At 32.6% G+C, this 25,283-nt stretch overlaps 3 protein-coding genes, 1 long non-coding RNA gene and 1 pseudogene across 9 annotated transcripts; 3 read left to right on the forward strand and 2 right to left on the reverse strand.

Moving 5' to 3' along the window:
* Positions 1–620: 620 nt before the first annotated feature.
* On the forward strand, positions 621–4,042 carry LOC111014688 (uncharacterized; annotated as a pseudogene). The gene is made up of 2 exons (XR_015790799.1): positions 621–770; positions 3,770–4,042. The product of XR_015790799.1 is annotated as an uncharacterized LOC111014688 (transcript).
* Positions 4,043–9,209: 5,167 nt separating this feature from the next.
* Positions 9,210–12,281, forward strand: LOC111014711 (ACT domain-containing protein ACR4). Of its 5 annotated transcripts, none has more exons than XM_022289514.2 (7): positions 9,210–9,504; positions 9,674–9,719; positions 9,847–9,961; positions 10,056–10,123; positions 10,806–11,402; positions 11,556–11,660; positions 11,748–12,281. In XM_022289514.2, exons 1-7 carry the CDS (start codon positions 9,434–9,436, stop codon positions 12,093–12,095), a joined length of 1,350 nt encoding a protein of 449 aa, XP_022145206.1. In that variant the 5' UTR covers positions 9,210–9,433; the 3' UTR covers positions 12,096–12,281. The 5 variants fall into 5 exon arrangements, with proteins under 5 accessions (XP_022145206.1, XP_022145207.1, XP_087980667.1 ...); XM_022289515.2 differs by having other exon boundaries at positions 9,212–9,504; positions 9,836–9,961; XM_088124541.1 differs by having other exon boundaries at positions 9,212–9,504; positions 9,836–9,961; positions 10,076–10,123.
* Positions 12,282–15,523: 3,242 nt separating this feature from the next.
* On the reverse strand, positions 15,524–18,441 carry LOC111014679 (uncharacterized). Its single transcript, XR_002601929.2, has 3 exons — positions 18,301–18,441; positions 18,094–18,209; positions 15,524–16,333 (listed from the first exon to the last, which is right to left on the reverse strand). It is a non-coding gene; the product is annotated as an uncharacterized LOC111014679 (long non-coding RNA).
* LOC111014678 (catalytic/ hydrolase) lies at positions 18,336–21,949 on the forward strand. Its single transcript, XM_022289473.2, has 10 exons — positions 18,336–18,542; positions 18,649–18,720; positions 19,421–19,500; positions 20,009–20,108; positions 20,192–20,245; positions 20,772–20,849; positions 20,923–21,020; positions 21,110–21,167; positions 21,394–21,515; positions 21,636–21,949. The coding sequence occupies exons 1-10, from the start codon at positions 18,336–18,338 to the stop codon at positions 21,787–21,789; spliced, it is 1,023 nt and encodes a 340-aa protein (XP_022145165.1). The 3' UTR covers positions 21,790–21,949.
* LOC111014664 (uncharacterized) lies at positions 21,878–23,714 on the reverse strand. The gene is made up of 3 exons (XM_088123920.1): positions 23,691–23,714; positions 22,606–23,560; positions 21,878–22,249 (listed from the first exon to the last, which is right to left on the reverse strand). Exons 1-3 carry the CDS (start codon positions 23,712–23,714, stop codon positions 22,194–22,196), a joined length of 1,035 nt encoding a protein of 344 aa, XP_087980046.1. The 3' UTR covers positions 21,878–22,193.
* Between the last annotated feature and the right edge of the window lie 1,569 nt (positions 23,715–25,283).

Raw genomic sequence — 25,283 nt, forward strand, 5'->3', positions numbered from 1 at the left:
TATTAAAATAATAATAATAATAATAATAATAATAATAATAATAATAATAATAATAATAATGTATTGTATTAAAAAAATAATAATAACTAAAAGCTGATTAATAGTAAAAGGAAAAAAAAACTCACAATTTTTGGGGCTCAGAACATGAAGAGAGTGAACTAGATTGCACCAACATCCACTGCACCACTAATCAATTTCCGAAAATGAGATCAACTTTTTAATATTATAATACTTATTGTTTTTCTTAAAAATCCAAGTCATCCCTCCCTTCCCGGAAGTAACGACGTTTAAATGGGTTTTGACACATGCAGACAACCTTATCTTGATTTTTTTAAAAAATAAGACGTGGCGCTGATTAAACGTCACGTCCTTATGGTCGCGACGACCAACTACTGACAATGAGATAGTCGTCTCTTAAAAACGACCAAGTGGAGAACGAATTTCAAAAACAATATTTTTGGAATAAGTTTCAAAATAAAAAATTTTTCTTTAATTTTATTTAATGCAGTATTATTTTAAAAATAAGTTTAAATAAAAATATTATTTTAAAAAAAATCCTCAAAAACACGAGATAATTTCTTTTCATTTTCCTGTAAAATCGGCAGTCGTCGTCGGTGGCTATGGCTCGGACAGGCGGCCGGATCAGGGGTGGAAATGATTCGGCGTTGGGAGGGTTTCTAAAAGCGGTGGTGAGATTCTTGAGTATGGCGTAGTTTGAGATCCTTTTTGTTCTCCTCTCTATCGTAGCTTTTATTCTCTTCAAAGATCTCGTAAGTCTCTCCGTTAATGACCTGTTTAGGATCTTGTTTGCAGAAGTTTCGTGTATGTTAATTTATGAAATTTGTTTCCTATCCAAAAAAAAGACAATGTATCCAGTAACTGGTTCAAACTAAACTTATGAAAACAATTTACACCGATGTCGCTTTTGTTTAAACAGTTAATCATTGGTAATTGTTAGATTTATAGGACCAAAGGGTGGAATGGTTGAAGAGACGAAGGGAGAGAGCAAAATATTAAACAAAGAACAGATTTCTGTATTCATGGGTGAAACTGGGAGAAAATTCAAGTATATATACACTAAGTATCTGTGATACGGAAGGAAATAAAATGAATACATTTAATTGGTTAGAAAGCCAACCTGTATTTGGTGATTTCCAATTACTTCAGAAGGGAGAATGGCCTAAAAAATTACCCCAAATTACTTTTTAGAACACATCAGGCTGCAGTGATAGTGCTTCGCAGAGTGAGGATCTAGATCATATTTAATGACATTGTCAATTCTCCTAGGATATATCGGATTGTTTCTTTGAGCTGTTTGGGGTGCCTGATTGTCGTGTGATGCTGGAATAGGTGCTTTTGTTCCCTCTTTTTTGAGAGGGGGAAGGTTTTTGTGGCAGACTTGCTTTTGCTATTTTATTGGGGATTTGGACCGAGAGAAATAATAGAATCTTTAGGGAAGGAGAGAGCTAGGGAGTATATTTGGCAGCTTAGGAGTTGTTTTGTAATTATCAGTTATGAGTGGTAGGGCTGGTTTTTTGTATGCCCTTTTACATGAGTTCTTTTTTCATTTTAAAACTTTTTAGAACAGTTCCTGGTAAGCTGGGTTGTAGGTGTTGATTAACCCATGTTTTTTCTTGATTTCCCATGTGATTATATTTTTCCGTTTATATACATTGCTAGTCTGCATGTGTATAGATCATTTCAGCAGACCTTTCTATTTTCTTGAAGTTAAGTCGTTCTCTAGGTGTCCCAATATGTGGCAAACTGCTTGCATATATCCTTCTTAAGGGGGATTTTTCATGAATTTACCAACCATGTGAATTTCAAAGATGATGCTTGGTCTCGTATGAGATAGGTAGATGAATCTATCTACAAGATGCCATTATCTTTAGGTGAATCTTTCAGACCAGGCTAAGCTCTAGGGGCGGTTTAAGACCATAGAGAGATTTCTGTGATGTATAGTTTGCACACTTTCTCTCTGCTCTTGTTTGTCTCAATCGCTATGGGTACTTCCATGTAAACTTCTTCCAACTTTCTGTGAAGGAAAACATTTTTTACGAGTTTGTGAAGAATCCAATCTATATTGAGTGCAAGAGAGAGAAGAACTTGGATGGTGATTAGTTTTGCCACATGTGCAAAGGTTTTTTTATAGTCAGATTTGTATCATAGGATGAACCCTTTTGCAACTAGTCTAACTTTGAGCCTTCCTACACTCTCGTCAGTCTTGTATTTAATAGTGAATATCCATTGGGAGCTACAACCCTTTTTTTTCTGTCGGCAAAAATATTTAGAAATTCCGTTCTTTTTTCTTTTTTAATTTGGATTTCATCCTTCATCCTTCACAACCTTCTCTGACTTAGGATGGAGAAGGGCTTCGTGAACAGTCTTAGGAACTTGTATGCTATAATGGTTAATTGTAAAGGCTTGGAACATTGGAGATAAGTTCTTATAAGATAAGTTATACTGCAGCCTGAGGGTAGTTGGTGCAAATTCTGGTTCGTTTCCATTGAGAAATAAGTAAATTAAGGTAATTACTGACAGGTTCGTTGGAATGTATCTCCTCTTCAGGATCTGAGGGGCTACTTGTTTGATTTTCTAAGTAGGAATGATCTCAAGTAATGGATTTTTCTTTCTTCAAGTGGGGATAGCATCTTGTTGGTTATTGAAATAAGTGAATGATCTAGGATTATCTTCTTGATTAAGGTAACTAGGATTAGTTTTGACGTGGATTGATCTTTGAAAATTGTTGTAGAGAGCCTGGAAAACTCAGAATGATGCTAGTTCTTGAAGATGCTTGTAACTTCAAGTTGGCCTTTTACTGCAGCAAAAGCTGTTTTAGTGAAATGAATTGTCCATGTACTACATCTATAAATAATTAAATTTGGCCTTTTACTTGCCATGTTAAGCTAAATGTGACCTTATTTCGAATTTTCCATAGCTATATTGTTTACTTGGGAGGATTTGCCTTCCCAGCACATTGGCATATGCATGCTATATCAAACTTGAGGACCAAAAGGGCATTTCTAGAGTAATATTCGAACTTCTTGAAATGTGGCCATACTTTTTTGGGTACAAAATGTGACCATATTGATGACTGAATTTAGTTTTCCGAATGAGTTCATAAATTTTGTTGAATAGTTTCTGTTCATAATTCAGGAGAGTAGAAATTACTTCTCTCACCTTCTTAGATCTAATAAGTTGGTCTAATTTGGTTCTGCGTACTCAGTTCACTAGGGGTGTAGTTAGAGTTTGAGATAACCAGAATCTGATGCATCGTCGTATTCATATGGTTAGGAAAGAATCTTCACATATCCTTTTAACTGGTTGGATAATTCTTGACAAACCTTTAACTGGTTAGGAATATATCATTGACCAAAAGGTCGAAGATTCAAATCCCCACTCTCACTTGTTCTTGAACTCAAGAAATAGATAGTTGACAATTCTTGATGCGGCTCACTATGGTAGGAATCAATATTGAAGATAAATTTCATCTTTTTTAGTCTTAGATCTCATTTTCTCTTTTCAACAAAATGTTTAGATAGATTCATAAAATAGAGTTCATTATGCATTTTTGGTGCAGAAGTTTGTTTTCGATTAGCTTTCGACGTCTTAATTCATAATGATTGGTGTTCGAGTATTGATAAAGTTGGGTTTATCTTGTTAATTGTCCACAATATGATAACAGTTGGTGTCTATTTTATCTCATTGTCTTCCTCTACTCATTTACATAAGTTGGAAGGCATTCTAATTTTAGGTGAATCAATTGCAGACATCAAGACCAGAGTACAATGAGATCCTTGTAAAGAAGCCTGAGGGGTTTGATCAGTGGCCATTCCAGTAAATTCCTGAGCTTGCATTCATATCATCTGACTTATGGCATAAAAATATGTACTAAAAATTTCACTATTTTTTTCTTTTAGTAACACAATTTTTTTAAGTAGGGCCTAATTTTGACTTTTCTTAATATGCATCACTTCACATTTAAATTAGAATTTAATTGCTAACTTAAATGTAAGTAAGGCCTAATTTTGACTTTTCTTAATATACATCATTTAAATTAGAATTTAGTTGCTAACTTAAATATAGTTTAACTGGTTAAGACATTTATCTGTTACCAAAAGGTCGTGAGTTTGAATTTCTACCCTACATGTTTGTACTAAAATAAAGTTAGAATTTAATTAAATTGTACTATTTTTATAAAATTTTAGATTTTATGCTATATTTGAGAATTCATATATATTTTATGTTATTTATGTAATTCCTTATTTAATTTTATGGATGAATTATGCGTACTTTTATCATAAAAGTTCTATGAACTAGAGTACGGATTGTTGTGTGTAGATTTTAGTTCTTTTTGGCTAAATTTTAGTGATTTTAGTGATTTTGGTGGTGGTGTTTTTTTTTTTTTAAGATTTGTTTTCATTGGGAATTTAATTCATCACTTATTATTAAGTTCAAAACTTCAATTTAAAAAGATTAAAGATTGAAAAGTTAAAATCACAACCAACTTGGCTAACTACAAAATAAAAAGTTGTTTCTTTTCAATACCATTTATGTAAAAATATTCATAGATGAAACCATTTTTTCAAAAAATCGGTTCCATTGATGGAATCATTGTCCCAAAAAATTAGTTGCCTCGATGGAACTGTTTGTCCCGAAATATAGGTTGCCTCAAATGAACCATTGTCCCTAATTATCGGATACATCGATAGAACCATTTATCTCGAAATATTGGTTGTCTCAGTGAAACTATTTGTCTCGAGATATTTGTTACTTTGAAGGAACCATTGTCTTTTGAAGTATTAGATACATTGATAGAACCATTTGTCCCAAAATATAGCTTGCCTTGAAGGAACTATTGTTCCTAAAATATCAAATACTTCGATAGAATAATTTATCCCAAAATACATGTTATCTCAAAGGAATCATTGTCCCGAAATATTTGTTGCTTTGATGGAATGCCATTGTCTTGAAATATCAGTTATATGGATGGAAAAATTGTCCCGAAAAAATTGGTTGTCTAAATGGAACTATTTTCTCGAAAAATCAGTTGCCTTGATGGAATAATTTGTCCCAAAATACATGTTGCCTCGATGAAACCATTTATCCTGAAATATCGATTGCCTCAATAAAACCATTTGTCGCGAAATATTGTTTTGTTGATGGAACCATTTGTCCCGAAATATGGGTTGCCTCGGTAGAACAATTGTTCTGAAATATTGATTGCCCTCAATGGAACCATTTGTCCCAAAATACCCTCCGCCTCGAGGAAACCATTGTCCTAAAATATTTGGTTTGTTTAGATGTAACCATTGTCTTGAAATATTTGTTGCCTTAATAGAACCATTTGTACTGAAATATTTAGTTGCCTTGATGGAACCATTCTGATTGTCTCGATGTACTGAAATATCAGTTGCCTTTAGACTATTGTTCTCATCAAATATACCGAACTTAAGTGAAGAAGGATTATGACCACTCTCTGGGGATGCATGATGAGGAGAATCTGCCAAAGTCCTTATGCTAGGATGGAGGTCACCCCAAGATGGGTAAACCTTGACTATGTGCTAGATCACCATTAAACTTAAGTTTGATAGATTACAATAAATTTAATCATTTATCAATACTTTAACCATATGACTATTGTGTTATTTTCTTAGAATGGTTCCTTTGCTATTTATAATTTGTTTTGATATACTATGGCTTCTAGTTGAATCGCTCCCGAAAAGGAATCTATTGATTCTCTCCTTTTATTCTTCAACTTCGATAAAATCAGAATAGTTCTCTTCATTCCGATCCTACTACATTTGGATGAAATTAAACTGGATTGAAATATTTCTTATTTTTTATTGATTCCTGTCAAATCAAAAAGAAACAATTTTAGTATCTAGTAGGATTTTTATCGATATTTAATAATGCTAAGGATATTTTGAAAGATTTGACAAAGTCATAAAAGCTATCATGAATCTTATTTGTCCAAACGTTCTCACTGTCATTTTTTATCGAAGTTTCATTTATCATTGAAAATGAAAAAAAAATGGATTCGTCTTCGGTAAGTCCGCTCAAAAAAGGATCATATGCTTTTGGTAAATAGTATTTTTTAGTTTAATCATTACATAATTGACCTTACCTTAAGAAGAAATAGTGGGTATGAAGCGTAGAAAGACGATAGTTTGGGAGTTCGCTCGAAAGAACTGGTGTACTAAGGGGTTATTGAAATTTTCAAAACTATTCGACGAAACGTTGATGTGACATTTTTATTAAATAAATTTGTAAACATCCAAACAACTCCGGTACTCATGAATTAGTGCAAACAATTTCACTCTATTGACATAAGATATTAAGCCAAAATTAAAAAATTAAATATTCTTTTTTTCTTAAAGGAATTAAAAGTCCGTTGATATTTTCATTAATTGACATTTATATTAAGAGTCATTAATCAACATTTTCAAGAGAGCAATACAAGTGTCATGCCTAATCCTGGGTCTGGCTGCTGATCTAACGATCCCTCTACCTATCATCACTAGTGTAACCTGTTAAAAAAATATACCATATAAAGATTGATGTGATATAAAATCATTATTATATAAATATTTTATAACTTATTTAGGAGGGATAAACTACCTATTTATTAACTTAAATAATTTCTATGAGTTTTATTATGGGTGAGAAGATCTCTATTTTCTACCATTCGAATTCAAAAGAGAAGATATGATTTCCCCTAGATTCATTCTCTTATATTCGAAATGAAAGATATGGTGATGACATTAGGATTTTCCAAAGTAGATACTCGACGCTACAAGTCCCTAGCTACGTCTAAATACCCTACCCTCCATACTCAACTACTTTGATTCTAACTTAAGTATCAGAGTCTGGCAAGAGCCATCGGTTTTATTGCTATGTTTTGAAGGTCTCGTTGTTCCCTTTATTCTTGGTGCAAATTTGACGAAATTTTCAAATTTCTACATCAACAAATCTTTTCCACAATCTTTTTCATAAAATAGAAACCTTGAAATTTTTATTAACATCCATAGTATGATCAAATACTTCTTGAGGGCTAAAAAAATCAATTTCCTACTCTAAAAAGAAAACCAATTTCCTTTATTTTATTAATATATTATGTTTTTGTAAGAAAATTTAAATACGTATATAAATTGTTTAGTTCATTTTAAATAACCTAAGTCATAAAAAATTGATCACTTCTTTATAATATTATGTCAATTCTTTTATAATATTATGCACTAGGTCCAATGTGTCTTATCAGACATGGCACATAACTTAGGAAAAATAACTTTAGATTATTTTGTATGTAACACGTGTAATTGAGAGAGTATGAACATAAATTTATAATTCTAACCCCAAAAAATTCCAATTACCTCCCTAAATTAGGAAAAACAGATTTAGATTCTTTTGTATGTAACACGTGTAATTGAGCTGGAAAGTGAATATAAAATTATAATTTTAAATTATATTTCAATTTGATATTTGTTATAAACACGAAATACAAATGTAATTGAAATTTTCTAAAATTCACTAACGTCGGATTACATTTTTATTTTTAATGATTATCCTTATTCTTTCTTTCATTCTCCAATTTTTTTTTTTAATTATATCTAAAATTTTAAAATCATTTTATAACCGTTTCGTTTTAAATTTTTTATTTTTAAAATTATAATAGTTTTATTATAACTTCTTTGACGTGTATTTTTATTTATTTATTAATATTTATATATTCTATCTCAAATTAATAAATAATTCTATCTCAAATTAGTGTTTTATTTATTTATTTATTAATATTTATGTATTTTATCTCAAATTAATTGGTAATGAGAAGTAGTCATAGATCCTTGTTAGGTTCCTTATTTTTTAATGTAGATCTTTAACGTTTTTTTTTTCATATCTTTCTAAACACATTTTAATTCTTAAGCCAAATTTTAAAAACAATAATTTCTTTTAGTTTTATAACCAAATAAAAAGAAAAATATAGGTGGAAGTATTAATTAAAAAAGTGGTTATTAAACAAACTCTAAAAACGATTTTTTTTCAAAATTAAAAAAAAAAACTCTTTTTTATGTTTATGAAATTGAGCTAATATTTCGAAATTATTCAAGAAGAAAAAAAAGTAAAGAAACCAAACAAGGATGAGTAGATATCATAATTTTAATTTCAAGAAATTAAAAAACCAAAATTATTAACCTACCAACACCACTTTTTAGTTCAACCATACAAAGGGAAAAGATATTATAATTCCAACATCTAACCATATCAAACATATATACAAGTACTATAACTACTATGTTGGATTAAAAGGTTGTGAGCTCGAATCTACACCTTCAATATTATATTAAAAGAAACACCTAAATCACAATACTCAAAATTCAAACATTGATTAATAATCTAACTCATAATTAACCCGTTTATTTTGTTTGAAAATACATTTGTAAAGTAAAATAGTTATAAAAAAAGGGAAATTGCAATAGATAGCAAAAATCTTTTATGTATTTCAAAATATTTCATCTATTTTCAAAATTTTCAAATATAGCAAGAAACTTCACTTACATCAGTATATCAGTAGTATATCAAGCACTCATATTTAGTAGTATATCATATGTATAATATTTGGTCTATTTTTTTAGTAATAACGGAACAATACTACTCTATTCGTAGAAACAAAAAGAAGAAGATCTATTATGTACTCGATAAGTAGCAATACGCAATGACGGATGAGAATTGATCTTATTTTATATAAATGAATGTATACCTATTTGTTCATCATTCAAAACACTTATTCGCAATAATTTTTCTTTATTCATTCCTTTTGTCTTCCTTTTTTATGAACTCATTCCATCTATGTCTATGTATAAAATATGCTATACATATATCAGTAGTAAGATATATGATAGATATATATCGAATTGTCATTTTAAAATTTGACCTTCGTTTTTTCTTTCGAATAGTGCTATATTTGAAAAAACTAAATGTAGTTGCTATTTTGCTAATTTTACTAAATATTTTTACCCTGAAAAAAAATTATGTATATTAATATATATATATATATATATATATATTTTATTTATCAAGTATTTATATATATATATTTGAAAAAACTAAATCTCGTTGCTATTTTGCTAATTTTACTAAATATTTTTTTTTTATTTATCAAGTGTTTATATATATATATATATATAAATTGTTTTATTAAGTGTTTGTATCCGTCCCTAACTCTTCCGCCAGCTCAAGAGCCGCCTCCACCCAACCAACTTGTGTTACGCGGATCATACACCAAAAACAAACAATAAACCTCAAACCATAATCTCCAATCTCCTTCTCCTCTGAAGATCCAAGAAACTCCCAGATTCTCATAAACCCAATACCCATCTCCACGAAATTCCTCACCTTCAATCCTCCCCGCCTTCTGCTTCTTCCAATTTCTCCAATGGATACCTGGTCTTCCCTCCCGGTTGATGACGAGTTCGAAAAACTCCTCATAAGAATGAACCCTCCAAGGTAAACCACTCAATTTCTCCGATTCCGTCTCTTTTCGCTTCAGATTTCCCCATAGCGTACTGGGTTTTTCTTTTCTTTTGTTTTTCTCCCGCGGTTTCTAGTTTTCTTCGCGGGGCTCTGAATCTGTCTGTTTGGTCCCCTCTTGATTCTCTCAATCTGGGATTCTCAGGGTTTCTGTTGATGACACCTCGAGCAGGAAGGCCACTTTGATTAAGGTATTTTATGAGAATCAGTTAATTTTCGAGTTTCAATTGCGTTCTGTTTCGTAATTGGGATATGGAGAAAACAGGGTTCGAGATTTTGCTGCCTTTTTTTTTTTATTTGGATATAGAAAATTTGTAGGTTGATAGTTCGAACAGGCACGGGAGTTTGCTGGAGGTGGTTCAGGTTCTGACTGATTTGAATCTCATAATTCGTCGAGCTTACATTTCTTCTGATGGCGAATGGATCATGGATGGTAAGCTTTTTCTCTGCCTATTTTCTTCATTTTCTTAGTTTTTGGGGTCTGAAATTGATTCTCTGTTATGCTTCTTCTTTTTTTCATTTTTAAGTTTTTCATGTGACTGATCAGCATGGGAATAAGCTTTCTGATGATGGTGTGGCCGAGAGAATCCAACAGGTACATTTGCAATCACCAATCTCCACCTTTTATTGCATATGAAGCTTTTGTTTGAATTTTTTTCACTTTTAGGCCATTTGCCACACTTAATACTCAGATTTCAGTAGAAAAACTTCCATTGAATCTCATTAAGTTTGATGTAATGCCATGCTCTGATTTATCTGTAATAGTTTCACTAGAATTAGGTCTTATTTGCGCACGTTTGAACAATGAATAGCTACAATGAAAATCGAAGTTTGTGTGGTTGGAATGACTCCATTGAAGGAAAGGAGTAGATAAGAGAGTAGATAAGTTAGTTAAAAAGTTCTGTATAAAATACTCTTATAGTCTCTCAAGTTTGGTTTTGGTTTCTATTTCGTCTATGACACTAAACTTTTCTACTTTATCTACTCTATTTGATGACCCATTGAGGTTTGGACTATGTTTCTATTCTGTCTGTAAAGCAAAAATTTTCCAAACTAACTTCAAGATCTCCTAGTCCTTTCTTAACTTTGTTTTAATGAGGTATATATCAAGTTGTCAAAAATGAGAAAAACAGAAAATGAAGCTTATGACAGTTTTCTGTGTCTTATTAATGGCAAATTGGTATAGCATAATTTTATGTGGAGCCATGTGAATTCTGGTTGTGTTTTTATGTTAAGTTCACTTTTTGAATGGATTGTAAAAGATTTTCCTATCTCAGTCACTAGGGCCGAGGGCACACAGTTTCCGGTCGTTGAGGAGGTCGGTAGGCATCCAAGCTGCTACAGAAAATACTACGATTGAATTGTCTGGAAGAGATAGGCCAGGCCTACTTTCAGAGATTTTTGCTGTTCTTACAGATCTTAAATGTAATGTGGTAGCTGCAGAGGTATGGACCCACAATTCGAGAATGGCGTCGGTTGTTTACATCACAGATGACACAAGTGGAATGCCAATAGATGATCCCGATCGGCTGTCTAAGATTAAACAGCTTCTCCTCTATGTTCTAAAAGGAGACAGAGATAAGCATAGCGCCAACACTGCAGTTTCGAGGAACTCTACTCATAAAGAGCGGAGGCTGCATCAAATGATGTATGCAGACCGTGATTTCGACTTGAACTACATGAGTTGCAGCGAAAGGTATCGAAGCAGGCCACTTGTGACAGTAGAGAACTGTGTTGAGAAGGGATATACCATTGTCAACCTAAGATGCCCCGATCGACCCAAATTACTTTTCGATATAGTTTGCACACTGACTGATATGCAATATGTGGTGTACCATGCAACCATCATTGCCGAAGAACCAGAGGCTTATCAGGTCGGTCCAGAATTTTCGTGTTTGTTAAATTTTATACATTACCTTGTTAGTCAAATTCAAAGTTTCTTAGTTAATTCACTGATGAGAACCTGTTTTCCCCAATCCCATTTGATATAAGTATATGAAACATCAATCTCTCTAACTCTCTGGCAGGAGTTCTTTATCAGGCATGTAGATGGAAGTCCTATAAGTTCTGAACCAGAGAGACAGAGGGTAATCCATTGCTTGGAGGCTGCAGTTAAGCGACGAACTACCGAGGTATTTAATACGAATTGGGAGAACTATTTAATCCTATCCCATATTACTTTTTACTTGTTTTATGCAACTTTGTTGTTCGTAATTCAGGGTATAAAACTCGAGCTTTGTAGCGAAGACAGGGTCGGGCTTTTAACCGAAGTGACGAGAATATTTAGAGAGAACGGTCTTTCCGTCACTCGAGCCGAGGTTACCACAAGAGGAACCCAGGCCGTGAACGTCTTCTACGTGACTGATGCATCTGGAAATCAAGTAAGAAGTGAAACCATCAAGGCAGTGCGAGAAGCCATTGGACTAACGATACTCCTCGTGAAGGACGACGAACAACGCTCAAACTCTCCACCGCAGGAGGGGTCAAGCTTCTCTTTGGGGAACCTGTTCCGGTCGAGATCGGAGAAGGTATTATACAACTTGGGTTTGATAAAGTCATGTTCATGAGGGGTAGGGGTATGATGTAAATAGTAGAATTAATGATCCTTCAGTAATACAGCAGCAGAGTTTCAGATCAATGGTAGTTGATATTGTGACATGGCTTCATCAATTGGCTGCTTCTATTAGATTCCAACTTGTACAAATGTATATTCCTCATTCTCAGTTTAATGCACATAAATCTTATTCACATAATCAACTCATAAATACTTCTCCGGAAAGCACTTCTTCTATAAACATTCTCGTATCAACTTAGATACGAAATTTTCATAAGCATACCTCTACCTAATTTCATCTCTTTAAACTCGAATCATATAACGTAACTATCGTCTTATTTCAAGTAATCTTCTGGATCTACATAAGAAATTAATTCGGTCGATCTGTCCATCGTGTCGATCCGTCCATTGATAATTGGGTCGCTTTGAGAAATCTTGGTTGGTTTTATAGGTTGCATTTGCAGCTTTCCAATACACGTGGCTTCATCCCATCTGCTGTACCTTTCTTTTACCTTTCTCTTTCCACAACGACCTATCCCTTTCAACTCCCATTCTTATTTATTTTTCTTTGAAAAAGTGATTCTAACTTTTAAGTCTTGTGGACTTGTACTCGTTGCAATTCTTTACCGTAAACTACTGAGAGCATTTACAAATTTTACCTTTAGATAAGTTTTCATTATTAGAAAAGTATTATTAATTATTTTATAAAAAATAAAATGAATTTATAAAACATGATATAATATATCTATCGACTAGATAGGTACAATGTACTCAAACAAAAGATGAGAGGATCAAAATTTAGAAACCACGTTTATAATTTAACCAACCATATATTTTTTATCATTATATTTGGTTCTTTTTGTTAATTTTATTTGTGTAATTTAAAATTTTTAGGAAAAACTACTTTTTTAGTCCTTGGAGGGGGATAAATAGTTCTCTTAGGTCCTTTAATATCAAAATCTTACACTTATCTCCATAACATTTAGAAAATACTATATTTTGCTTCCTCATGTTAATTTTTATTAGAACTCAACAAAAATACGATGTGACATATTTAACGAGCAAATAAAAATAAGTGATGACACAACTTTAAAAACTTTTAAAATAGCAAGAGGAAGAGAGCGAGTTTTTAATTTTTTTAAAAAACTAACTCCTAAAAAATTAAACTAATACTAAAATGACAATTCCAGCTTATCTCAATTGATTATGTCATATATTTTCAATCAAAACGTCCAATGTTTGAACTCCCACGGCACATGTTATTGTAAAAAAAAAAATAAAATCTAAGACTAAAATGGAGCAGGTTTTAATTCTTAAAGATAAAAAATGTAATATTTTGAAACTTAATAACTAAATCACCGACAACCAAAAAGATAAAAAAATTTTCTATTTTTAGTACCTCTCATCTTAAAGAAAAAAAGTAAATGTCGTCTACTGAATGAACAATATTCATAGCCAAAATTTAAATTAATCTCTATATTTTTGTTAAATCTTACTATAGTAGATATTGACAGACTCGTTAACTTCTTTGTCCATGAATTTATTAATTTTCTTTTATCATTACTAGATTTTTCATCAAAACTAGATCATGTTACTAATAATAGTGACAAAGATAAGGACAAAGATTCCCTTTTAAAAACAGGTAGACAGAACTCATGAGTAGTAAAGTAAATATACTTTAACCTTTTCAGTTGAAAAAACAATTTAATAATAATAATAAAATAATAAAAAGAATTATTTGAATGATTATGTGAAATTATAAAAAGAAAAAGAATGGTCCAGCAATGTCACGTGGGGAGCATCGTATCCAAATCTTCATAGAAGTAAATGAAAGGATAAATCTGACCAAAATCAAAAGCCACGCATCTTTCAAACTCCATGCTCCATTCTCATCAATCATTCTTTTTTTTTTTTTATCATACCTATCTTTTCAATAAAATAATAATGATAAAGAAATTTCAAAAATAAAAAATAAGAAGATAAAGACGAATAAGTGAATTTTTTGAACATAGTTCAACTGAATAAAGTAGTTCATTCTTCTTGACAGTTTTAGAAAAATGTTATTCACAATTTCGTTTTTTATTTTTATTTTTAGAAATTATATTCTTCTTCTTATTATTATTATTATTTTTTTTCATATTTCTTTGCAAAAGTTACAAAAATAAAAATAATGTTTTTAAAACCCACATTTTTTTTAATTTTCAAAGCCTAAATTTTGAAAATATTTTTAAAAAGTAAATAATAAAATAAAAGAAACACATAGGTGAGTAGCCTTTGTTATAAGTTTAATTTTCAAAAGTAGGTTACCAAAAACTAAATAATAAGTATTAAAATTGCCCTAAATTACAAATTTAATTTATGTTATAGGATTAGTGTATATTAAATTTTTAAACTTTAAACTATTAAAACAACATACTTAAATTTTGAACTAAGACTCTTAAGTAAGACCTCTGATGGCTGATTATATGATAGGTATATTGGATCAATATTGGTTGATTTTACATTTATGTGGTAGAACAATGATAGATGGAAGTGGATAGTTGGACAAAATAAAGTGGTATCTGTCTTGTCACAAACCTTCTTCCTTAGATTTAATTATGCCTAAATTACACAGATACCTCTAAACTTTGCTAAAGTGATAATGAGGAAAGATGAATCTCTAGAAGGGAAGAAACCATAACATTAAACAAAAGGTTTTCAACACAGAATTTTCAAAATTTTTTGCACCGTAAAAGGGTCAAGTGAGTTGTACTACTCAACTTCAATCTTAATAGAAGTGGGACTTCTATGACGAAAAACTTTAGCAGGAACAAAACAACAAGAAAAGACCCGATCAACTCACCTCTGACTAAAGTTTGAGGGTGAGTCACATACGAAAGTGAGCACAATTCTGGAAAGAAGCACGTCTTTTCGACATTGTTTTTTAACTAGAAGACTAAGGTGGTGAATCATAGTCAAAATCTCTTTTTTCAAAAAACGAAGTCTGTTAAGTTTTGCTTTTTGTTCCACCCAAAAAACCTCATACCAATCGAGATAATTGTCTTATCTTATACCCATAATCATTTCCAAAAATTTTTATCCCAATGATCCACTTTTTAAGAACGGCAACTTCTTTTACATTTCCTCTGTTTTCAAACTTAATCCAAACAAATTTTTACTAGATCATTCCAGATTTTGAGAGTATGTCGTGTCATTCTAGATTTTGGCATATCAACTAATTGTTCGAAATATTTTTCAATGTTTGTTCAAATGATATTTTTGAAATGTTTACGAAGGGATGATAGTACAAATGTTTTTTAGATGAATGACAAAATGCAAGGATATTTTTTGTAATTTAACCTTTTAAAACTATCAAATCTTTATTTTCTTTGGTGGACTATGCATCCCATTTTGTCCGATCGTATATTTTATTCTACCCTGTTTGTCACATTATGCCAAATCAATGAAAAGCAGGTCACATTGTCACTTTTATTAACGATGTTAATGACTACATAAAGTCAAAATTCCAATCCGAAGTCTATAAAGAAAGTTCAAAGTAGATCGTCAACCGAATGTAATTAGTCTCAACAAGACAATCCGAACCTCTAGAATCTACTTTCATCATGGAATAATGAAGGGCATTTTCTCTAAGTCGTCCTAACAAAAAATTGAATTTTGCCAACAAAATAATCCTTCCCAAAAACATGTGTTGATGCATGGATTTTGACCCTTCGGCTCTTCTTCTCGCACACACCTAACTTAATGATAAGGGAACCGATACCTACAAAATCAAACCGATCTAAACCGATGTGACCTTAGTCACACGGGCTCCGATGCTTAAGTTAGCTAGGAAGAGTTGAGAAAATAATTAGCTAGGGATAAGTCACTTGCCTCCTCAGATCTCATTGCTATTTATAGCCATGAAGATGATTCCAGAACCTCCGTAGCCAAACCCTAATTCAACGTTGCCGGGCCCGAAGGATCGTTGATCGCAGGAGGGAGATTTACAGGCTGGGCCATGAGCCGACCAGGGGTCGGGACCGAGCAGGGATCGGGACCGAGAAGGGGTCGGGACCGAGCAAGGATCGGGACCGAGCCCTCTCGACCCGGTTGGTTTCTCCACCGATCACTTTCCTCATTCTCTGCCTCGGCGCTAGGTCGTTCTTTGGGCCGGCCCGTTACGTCGCAGACCAGTCTCCCTCAATCGATGATCTCAATCGATGATCTCAGGCTTAACTCCTTGTCTCATTTCAGGTCGTTTTTGTTCGTTCTCTATAACAATACGCATGAGTTATCTCAATGAAAGATTCATCAGCAATTTTATCACCATATACACATAGGGAGATGTAGATGCTACATTATTTTCTTCTTTTCAGATATCATTAATGAAGAAACCATGGAAACCATGACCTTGTTATTACGAAAACAATTGTTGCCATTGAATCTTAATGCCAATGTAAAAGTGCTTCTTAGCTCCAACGTGCCAACATGGGCAACAGTAAATAACATCTGTTCATTGAAAGTTTAAATTTTTATACCCCATATTTGTCATACTAACAAAAATAAGAAAGAGATCAAATGTATTTGAAAGGCAAGATTACTATTCAAGTCCCTAACTATCATGGGTTGACTCATTGATCCAAAGTAAATGAAAGTATTTATGAGAAATGAGTTCGAATCTATCTAAGAATTAATTTTCCATATATTCTCTTAACAACTAAATGTAAGAGAGTGAAATTCAATGTAACAAGTAGTTGTCACGTGAAATTCAATGCACAAGCTAAAACTACCAATTCCCTAGACTCACCCCTGAAGTTCAAAAAAAATTGGCTCACTCACCCAAAAGCCCAAACAAATTGCACAACTCATCCTAGGTAGTCCCTAAAGCCCAAGAAATTGACTCACTCACCAGAACCCACCCCTAGGCCTCAAGAAGTGCCAAATGATGCAATGAGTTACCCATAATCACACCTATCAAAAAATTCTATCATAATAGGAAAGCGAACATAACCCAGTAGTGATTGACATGTATATATATTTTTTAATCAAGAGATTATAAGTTCGGTCTACCACCTTGTACTAAAAATATATATAATAATAATAAAAGAGGAAAAAAAACCCTCCAAGTATGAGATTTAATAAATAAATAAATAACCATTTTATAAAAAATATATCCTTAAACTCTTTCAATTAAGACTTTTTTAATTAAATATAAAATAATAATGAACTAATTGATTGAAAAATTATATCTTATTCAAAGTAAATGTACCCACCTAAAAAAGGGATCTCTATCACGTTAAAATCAGTATACAAAACCAAAAAAAAAGGTGTTGATGTCTTGCAATGGTATAAACATTTTACGAAATTTAACTAAACAAATGGACTTTATTAAAATGAAGCTCAAGTAGCATCGAAACTAGAAAAATAATTAAACCTAAACTTGGAATTTTGATAACCATTTTCTTTTAAAAAATTAAAGATCAAAATACATCAGTCTTGGTTCATTTTAGTCCCCGTGCTTTGAAAAGGTTTATTTTAATCTTTTGTACTTTTAAACTTTGATTCATTTAAATCCATGTATTAAAATTGTTCATTTTGGTCCATATACATTTTAAAAGTGATCATTTTAGTTCCTATTTACAAAATTTTAACATAAATGTTACACATAATGGAAATTCTTTATACTAAAGTAATGTTTATATTTTAAAAAATATATTGATTTTAGTGTCAGTATTGAAAATTGTGACAAAGAAATGAGGTTTAGAATAAAACTAAGTGACCAAAATGTTCACTTTTTAAAAGTACAAGTACCAATATAAATATTTTAAAAATAACGGAAATTAAAATGAATCAAAATTGAAAGTACAAAGAACAAAACGAACATTTTAAAAGACTAAAATAAACTAAAGTTGAAAGTACAGGCACCAAAATACAAACTAGTATTTTAACCCAAATTAAAGCTAAAAAGTATATAATTTTTGGGAAAATAATTAATCTTTTTATAATTCAAATATGTCTGGTTAGAAACTAACCCCAAGTTTATTCGCCCAATCTATTGTACCGCAAACAACCGAATATCGGCAGCTTCTCTTCTTGAAACAGGTCGTTCAACCGTAGTAGTTCGATACTCCGGTGTCCTGCAACCAATCTAATCCACAAACAAACGAGAATAACTTTTAGAAACAAAAAATTTATGAAACGGAATCTTAATTTTTACAATTTTGATTTGTTTAGAATACCCCATGTGTCGCATTGCCATGGACCCTAATCTGAAATGGCAGTGGCGGCTGCGAGGCTCCTGAAACTTGCTCCACTGCCATCTCTTTGCTCTCTTCGTTCCTCTGCCATTGCCACAATATCTGCATCTCAATCTCAATTTAGCAGCACTAACCCCAAATCCAAACGCATAATGACTTCTTCTTCCTCTTCAAATGGCAAAGTCATCGATTCCCATCTCCACGTTTGGGCGTCTCCCCAAGAGGTAAAATCAACACCATCCATTCTTCAACAACACTCCCTAAATTCCTGCAATTTTTGTTACGTTAACAATGGAAGCTGACTCACATTTTGGTTCATTCACTCTCCAGGCTGCTGCAAATTACCCTTACTTTCCTGGCCAAGAACCTACTTTGACTGGCCATTTCGATTTCTTGCTCCAGGTATTCCTTCAATCTGATTACTTCTATTCAATTTACTAATTGCCAAGTCAACCTACGCCCACATCGGCGGAATGACAAGTTATGCTTCAAAGTGGAACAAAACAGATTGGTTCGACTTTCTATGAGTCGATAGGAGAAGTACCGCTCAAAGGCAGCTCATTGAGCCAAACCAGAATGAATTGGCTCGAATGTCAGACTCCCGCCGCCACCCCCGATAGTTCTTCGTTTCGAACTATACCGATTTTCAAGCCAGAGCTATCAACCACTCAGCCATCTCTCCAAAAGATAATTTCTACTTGATTTATATTCGATCCCAATGGTATTTAACATCCAAAGAACTGCCAAACAAAAGGAGTTCCAAGCAGGCTCAAACCCGAGGAGGATAAGATCGTACCATCTCACAATTCTTGATACATCTTTACAAAGTCTACAATTCAGATATTTCGAACCACTTGTACTACAGAGTGGTCGGTTAATTGTCAACTGTAGTTGGAATCACAAATTTAAACTACAGAGTTCTAAGTTATTCAGTTGAAGTAACTAGGAAGTACGAACCAAAGAAACAGCTAAAAAACCGGTCTAAATTATTGGATAGATTCCAAGTTATTTGTTTATGTTAAAGCATTCCTCAAAGTTATCATATCTATTCTACAATTCATGAAATTTTAACATCATTTTCTTCCCAAACAAACCCTGACAGTGTATGGAAGAAGCAGGTGTAGATGGTGCGCTTATTGTGCAGCCCATAAACCATAAATTTGACCACTCTTATGTGACCAGGTCAGTTTCTTACTGCTAATATAAAATAAGCATATTAGATGTTCCACGAGCTTGGCATGGCGTTTATAAGTGTTTTTATGTATTAATTCAAATATATGATGTTTCCTATATTGTTAAATGTCTCTTTAAAATTTCTGAAGGCACTAAACAAGCTTCCATAAAGTACTTAGTCATATATATTTCTTAAAATGCTTATAGAAAAGCACTCTCCAGTCATCAGAAACTCACTCAACTATTTATAAAGGAGGAAAGTACTTTTAATCACCCAAAAACACTTTCATAATGTATGGCTACACGCACAAAAGAGAATTTCAAAATCCTAAAAATCACCCACTTGCCAAAAATGCTTATAGAAAAAGTATTCTATTTAAAAATCCTACTCTAAAAGATATCCCAAACTCACATAAGTGCTAATTGCCCTATTTGGAGTCGATTGTTCTAATGCTTTTCCTAAACTATACTGCTATGACATCCCAATGTCTTCATCATTAGAGTTTCCTGTGGACAGTGTAATTAACAAGTATCCAAACAAATTCGTTGGTTGTTGCCTAGCAAATCCAGAAGAAGATGGAAGTGGAATACAGCAGCTGGAACATCTCGTAACAAAGGTTTTTTGCTAGTTTTTCTATACAATTACATACGTTCCTAACTCAAAAAAATTATCTTGATGTAATTTCTCTTTTCCTTATAGGATGGATATTCTGCTGTTCGCTTTAATCCATACTTATGGCCATCAGGTCAAAAGGTATCTGAATGATAGTTCCTGTCTTGATTACTCTGATCTACTTCCGATTTTCACTTCAATATGTTTTCCTATCATCTCTAATCATCTAAGAAACACAAACACTTCAGTTTGGATAATGCGTCCATGATCGATGCCTGTAAGACACTTGAATTCGACACTTACTGATCGGTCACTTGTTAGCCCAATAGTCATACACTAATAAAACAACGTGAATATATTTCCAATACTTGTTAAGCATGTTCGAACACCCGTTAAGCACATTCGAACACTAGTTAGGTATAACAAATAGATATAAATAGTAGTATAGGATAAAATAATAAGTTTTGAGAGTCAAATGTATCAAACTCATTTTTTTTAAGAATGTAATGGAGAAGCTTGTTGACTTTGAATTTTCTTCCCGATATATATTTAACATGTATATTTTAACAAATATGACCTCTCCATGTCCATGCTCTAAATTTTAATGGCGTGTCTGTGTTGCATCGTGTCTTGTTTATGTATTTGTGCTTATTCGCTGATATTGTAGATGACAAATGAGGTGGGGAAGGCATTGTTCTCTACAGCTGGAAAGCTCGGAGTTCCTGTGGGTTTCATGTGCATGAAGGTACCGTCAAATGTGTCCTAATTACTTTTCTATCAGTAATGTAGATATAATAGAGGTAAATCCTCTCTATTAGGGACTAAGCCTTCATGTTGAAGAGATTAAAGAGCTTTGCACAGAGTTCCCTTCAACCATTGTACTGCTCGATCATTTGGGTTTCTGCAAACCCCCAGAGTAAGCCAACTACGAAAACATGGGTTTTGTAGAAGTTCTAATTACTTGCTTGGTTGATGCCTATACTACATGTTATCAAACTTTTTCAGAAATGAAGAGGATAGCCTTGCAATATCCCAGCTTTTGGAGCTTGCAAGTTTTCCCCAGGTAAAAGTAATCCTTTGATCATTACTTCGTATAAAGGTACCTTGATCCCCGTTTTGGAAAATACCAACTTAGGTCAGAATGTTAGTTCTGATAGCAAGCATAGATAATGAAAAATATCAACTTTAATCTCAAATTATGAATCCATGCAATCAGGGAAAAGTACTTCTTTCAACTTAGTCTGATCTACATGATGAATTGATGATAGCTATATTTTAATATGTGACAGATACATGTGAAGTTCAGTGCGCTATTTAGGATATCAAGAATGCCGTTTCCATACCAGGATTTGTCCCACCTGCTCTCTCAAGTTGTATCCAGCTTTGGAGCAAACCGCATCATGTGGGGGAGGTATTGGTTTCAGCTCTCCTGTTAGATCAAATGAAAAAGAAACAAGCTTACATGTTTGGTGAAGAAGAAGAATAAGACATGCTATGTGTATAACAAATTTTTATGTCATATTTGTTGCAGCGACTTCCCATTTGTCATCCCTGAATGCGGATATAAAGGAGCAATCAAAGCCGTATCTGTTATAGCCAATGAAGTTTCTCTATCTCCTACCGAGTTGGAGTGGATCAGAGGCAAAACAATAACGCATCTGTTTCAAAATCGATGGATATCTTAATCTACAAGTCTCAGAAACACTAGCAAATATTTATCATTTCGTTATGCAAACCACTCTTAGTTTCCTTTTTATTCGAATAGATGTAAAGTGTTTCTTCCCTTGATGAACATTAACTAGTCAAGAGAACCATGATTATTCAGATCACCAAATATTACATGTTCTTCCATTCTTCTGATAGAACTGCAAAAAAACAATGCTAGACCTCACGTTTCTCGCTTACAATTCTTGCCGGGATCTCACAAAAAGCCAACTTTAGAACTATACTATTTTCCCTTGTATTTATCTGATAATGGAGTATTCTGAATCCATTTATCAAAATTGGTATAATGGGAAAAGCAACTAAAGGTTGTAAGTTTTGAGATACTCATCTGCGTCATCTCCTCATCACCTCCAAAGTTGAAAGATCACAGTTGTAAAGTTCTCAATGTAAGCCAATATTTGAACAAACAATGTCTACTGCCTGCAGAAGTCATTTTGACCTGTCACCCTTCATTATGAATTAAAGAAACAAGAGCCATTCATCATTTACGAATAACAGTGAAGAAATTCATTCAGAAACTAGAATGATCTAGAACTCTTTTCTTGTAAACAACATACAGAACTCATCAATGATCTGAAAATCCAGAAATCATTACTAGAACAGAGGATTCAACTGTATTTTGTATCTGATTACATGTCATAAGATTGAACTGGAGAAGTAATTATCACAAAATGAAAGAAACAATCTCTTATTCAGAAAGTACAGAAATGGCACTCAAAATTGCATTTCTAAATTTTAACATCAGTAAATTGATCCATGATATTGTCATTGTTTACCACACTTTCCTGAGCCATCTACAGGGGTGCTATTCCTCCTCTTCTTCCTTCTTAGCGTCTCGTACACAAATGCCTTTTCTAATTGCTCAACCCTGTGTGACAGGGAGCACAGCATCCGTGTTTGCATTTCATTCCTTTCGAACAGCTGCGCCATCATCTCCATCATTTTCTTGTTGTCCATTACCACCCTTTCAAGTAGCTCTCTGCTCTGCCCATCCTCTTCTCGTCCCTTCACTCTGCCATCTTCTTCTTCTTCTTTTATATGGTCCTCTTCATTTCCACTGCCCTCTCTCTCATCCACAGCTGCACATTCTGCAATCCCTTTTTCTGAACTTGGAGGGCTATTAGAAGAATCCGTCTGACTCTCGACTTCACTCATTTCCGGGTACTCTTCTGCGGCCTCAGTCTCATGATGCACCATGTCCTTGTCACCAGCTTCTTCAGGCACCTTTTGTTCAGAAACCATTTCAGCCAATTCATCTTCTCCTGTGATTTTGTAAGGCGAGTTCACGCCGTGCTCTGGAACTTGAGGTTTCAGTAAATCATCATCAGCATCAGGAACTTCCGCAACAACATTCGATTGACTGGGACAAGGCATGGATTCCTCAATAATCGTTCCCTCCTTTTCAATAGAAAGAGGCATTGATGCTACTCCGTCTGCATTTTCAAGCTCATTGCAACCATCGGCAGGTTCAGTAGTAGTGATATCAGCAGAAGAACTTTCATCTTCATGCTCTGAAATTCTATCCTCGAGCACCGGAGTTTCTTCCACACCACTTTCCCCGGCATCAGAAGCATTACGAACTTCTAGAGTCTCGTCAGTGGCTTCGTCGGCAGCAACAATTGAGTCGATCTTCTCCTGCAAGGCAATAGCCTTCTTGATCACCGCCTTCCTCAAATTCCTAATTCCAGAATCCACGCCTTTCACTGAATCCAACCTAAAAATTATATGGATCTAATTCATATACGAGAGAGAAATACTAAAAGTTGTACATTAATTATAATATACATGGGTCCACGGAATTAGTAATGAGAATGAGGTTGATGAGTTGTATGAGTGTAATGAGATTACACTTTTTGATTACAAAGTTTGAGGTGAGTCCCACCATTCTATTTCATTCCTACAATTTAGCAAACACGAAATCAAAGTTTTCATTATGATTCATTGATTGCGGGACGTAAATTGAGACGTAAATTGAGAGGAGAAAGCATTATCTAATTGTTTTAACTACAATAGTGGAGATTTGGAATGTCTTAATCGTTAAAACTCCCTTTTTTATAACTATTTTAATCTTAGTTTTCTGTTTCTTAAAATTAAGTTAAAAATACTATTTCTAGTTATTTTTAGTTTAGTTAAGAATTCATACAGTAAAAAATATATTAAAGAAGTAGTAATAAATCAAGATTACTTCTAAAATATTATTAAACATGAATTAAACTATACATTATTAACTATAATTTTTATATGCCTATAAAATCAAATCTAAATTTAAGCATTTCAAGCTAATCTAAATATAGTCAAATTGATATGACTAAACCAGATCAAAATGTAAAGTTTGAATAATCTATTGTTTTTAAAATAAAAAAATATATAATATTTTAAATTAATTGAATCTTATGACCCATCAGTCCTACATGCTAAATAATGGATTTTTTAAATAATATTTTTTTAACTTATTTTTTAAATAATACTCATTTAAAACGTATTAAAAGAAAAATGCAAATTAAAACTATTTTTAAAAATAAATTCAGGGCACCACTTAAGAGATGACCATATGATGTGGCACTATTTTTTTTTTAAATAATGTGTTCGAAACGACCATCTATGCATGTAATTACGAACGTTTTTTTTGAGAGACGAACGACATTGATTTAAAAAAAATATATTAATTATATTGTATTATATATTAACAAATAGCTATTTTTTCCAATATTAGTGATTGGAGTACCTTTTTTACAACCTGATCTTCTTGAGTCGAAATCTTACTATATGCATTTTTTTATGTTAATCAACTTTTTCCTTTCTTTTAAGTCTTTCTTAACAAGAATTTGGTGGTAAATTTGTCTTTTTACTTAAATTAAAGAATAAAATACACCTAATTTATTAATTACTAATTTTATTTAATATCCATGTAGATGAAAGAACTCAAACATGTGTTTTTCAACCATAACTAATTTTAATGTCAACAACCCATTGGAACCTAGTCTCCCACGAAGAAAAGAAAAATGAACAGTTTTTATTCTCTACATAGAAATAGAGAGGGTTATTTTTAATTAGAATTAATATGAAAATTTCAAGAGTTTGTAAATTTTTTTTATTATTTAATAATGCCGTCAAGTAGAATATAATACATTAGAATATGTATAGTTGTATATATCTGTTTCCATAAATTAATTCGAAAGGCTTGTAACTTATTTTTAATTATAATTAATAGAAAAATTTCAAAAATGTTGTGACTCTTTTATCTTCTACGACTATATAAATACCTATTGGTTACTATTTCTCCAAACTTTGTTCTCACAAAAACTTCATTGTTATTTTCTTCTTCGGTATGTTATTCTCATTTAGTTAAAGTATTTCGTTTTTTTATTTTAATTAGATTATATGATCTAACGTTCAACTTTTAGTTTTTCTTACCATGCAATATTAATAATTGTAATTGCGGACAATACTTCAT

Source organism: Momordica charantia (assembly GCF_013281855.1).
Source record: "Momordica charantia cultivar OHB3-1 chromosome 5 unlocalized genomic scaffold, Mcharantia_2.0 BLBB01000005.1, whole genome shotgun sequence".
NCBI classification, from domain to species: Eukaryota; Viridiplantae; Streptophyta; class Magnoliopsida; order Cucurbitales; family Cucurbitaceae; genus Momordica; species Momordica charantia.

What these genes read in the sequence shown, in the direction of transcription:
- LOC111014711 (XM_022289514.2), top strand. Translation starts at nt 9,434, where the DNA reads ATGGATACCTGGTCTTCCCTCCCGGTTGATGACGAGTTCGAAAAACTC. An exon ending in TGGCGAATGGATCATGGATG is followed by an intron (nt 9,962 to 10,055) that starts GTAAGCTTTTTC and finishes TTCATTTTTAAG; the next exon opens with TTTTTCATGTGACTGATCAG. An exon ending in AAGAACCAGAGGCTTATCAG is followed by an intron (nt 11,403 to 11,555) that starts GTCGGTCCAGAA and finishes ACTCTCTGGCAG; the next exon opens with GAGTTCTTTATCAGGCATGT.
- LOC111014678 (XM_022289473.2), top strand. Translation starts at nt 18,336, where the DNA reads ATGGCAGTGGCGGCTGCGAGGCTCCTGAAACTTGCTCCACTGCCATCT. An exon ending in GACCACTCTTATGTGACCAG is followed by an intron (nt 19,501 to 20,008) that starts GTCAGTTTCTTA and finishes TCCTGTGGACAG; the next exon opens with TGTAATTAACAAGTATCCAA. An exon ending in GGTTTCTGCAAACCCCCAGA is followed by an intron (nt 21,021 to 21,109) that starts GTAAGCCAACTA and finishes AAACTTTTTCAG; the next exon opens with AAATGAAGAGGATAGCCTTG.
- LOC111014664 (XM_088123920.1), bottom strand. Translation starts at nt 23,714, where the DNA reads ATGGTGGGACTCACCTCAAACTTT. An exon ending in TGGGACTCACCTCAAACTTT is followed by an intron (nt 23,561 to 23,690) that starts GTAATCAAAAAG and finishes TATATGAATTAG; the next exon opens with ATCCATATAATTTTTAGGTT. An exon ending in AGATGGCTCAGGAAAGTGTG is followed by an intron (nt 22,250 to 22,605) that starts GTAAACAATGAC and finishes TGACTTCTGCAG; the next exon opens with GCAGTAGACATTGTTTGTTC.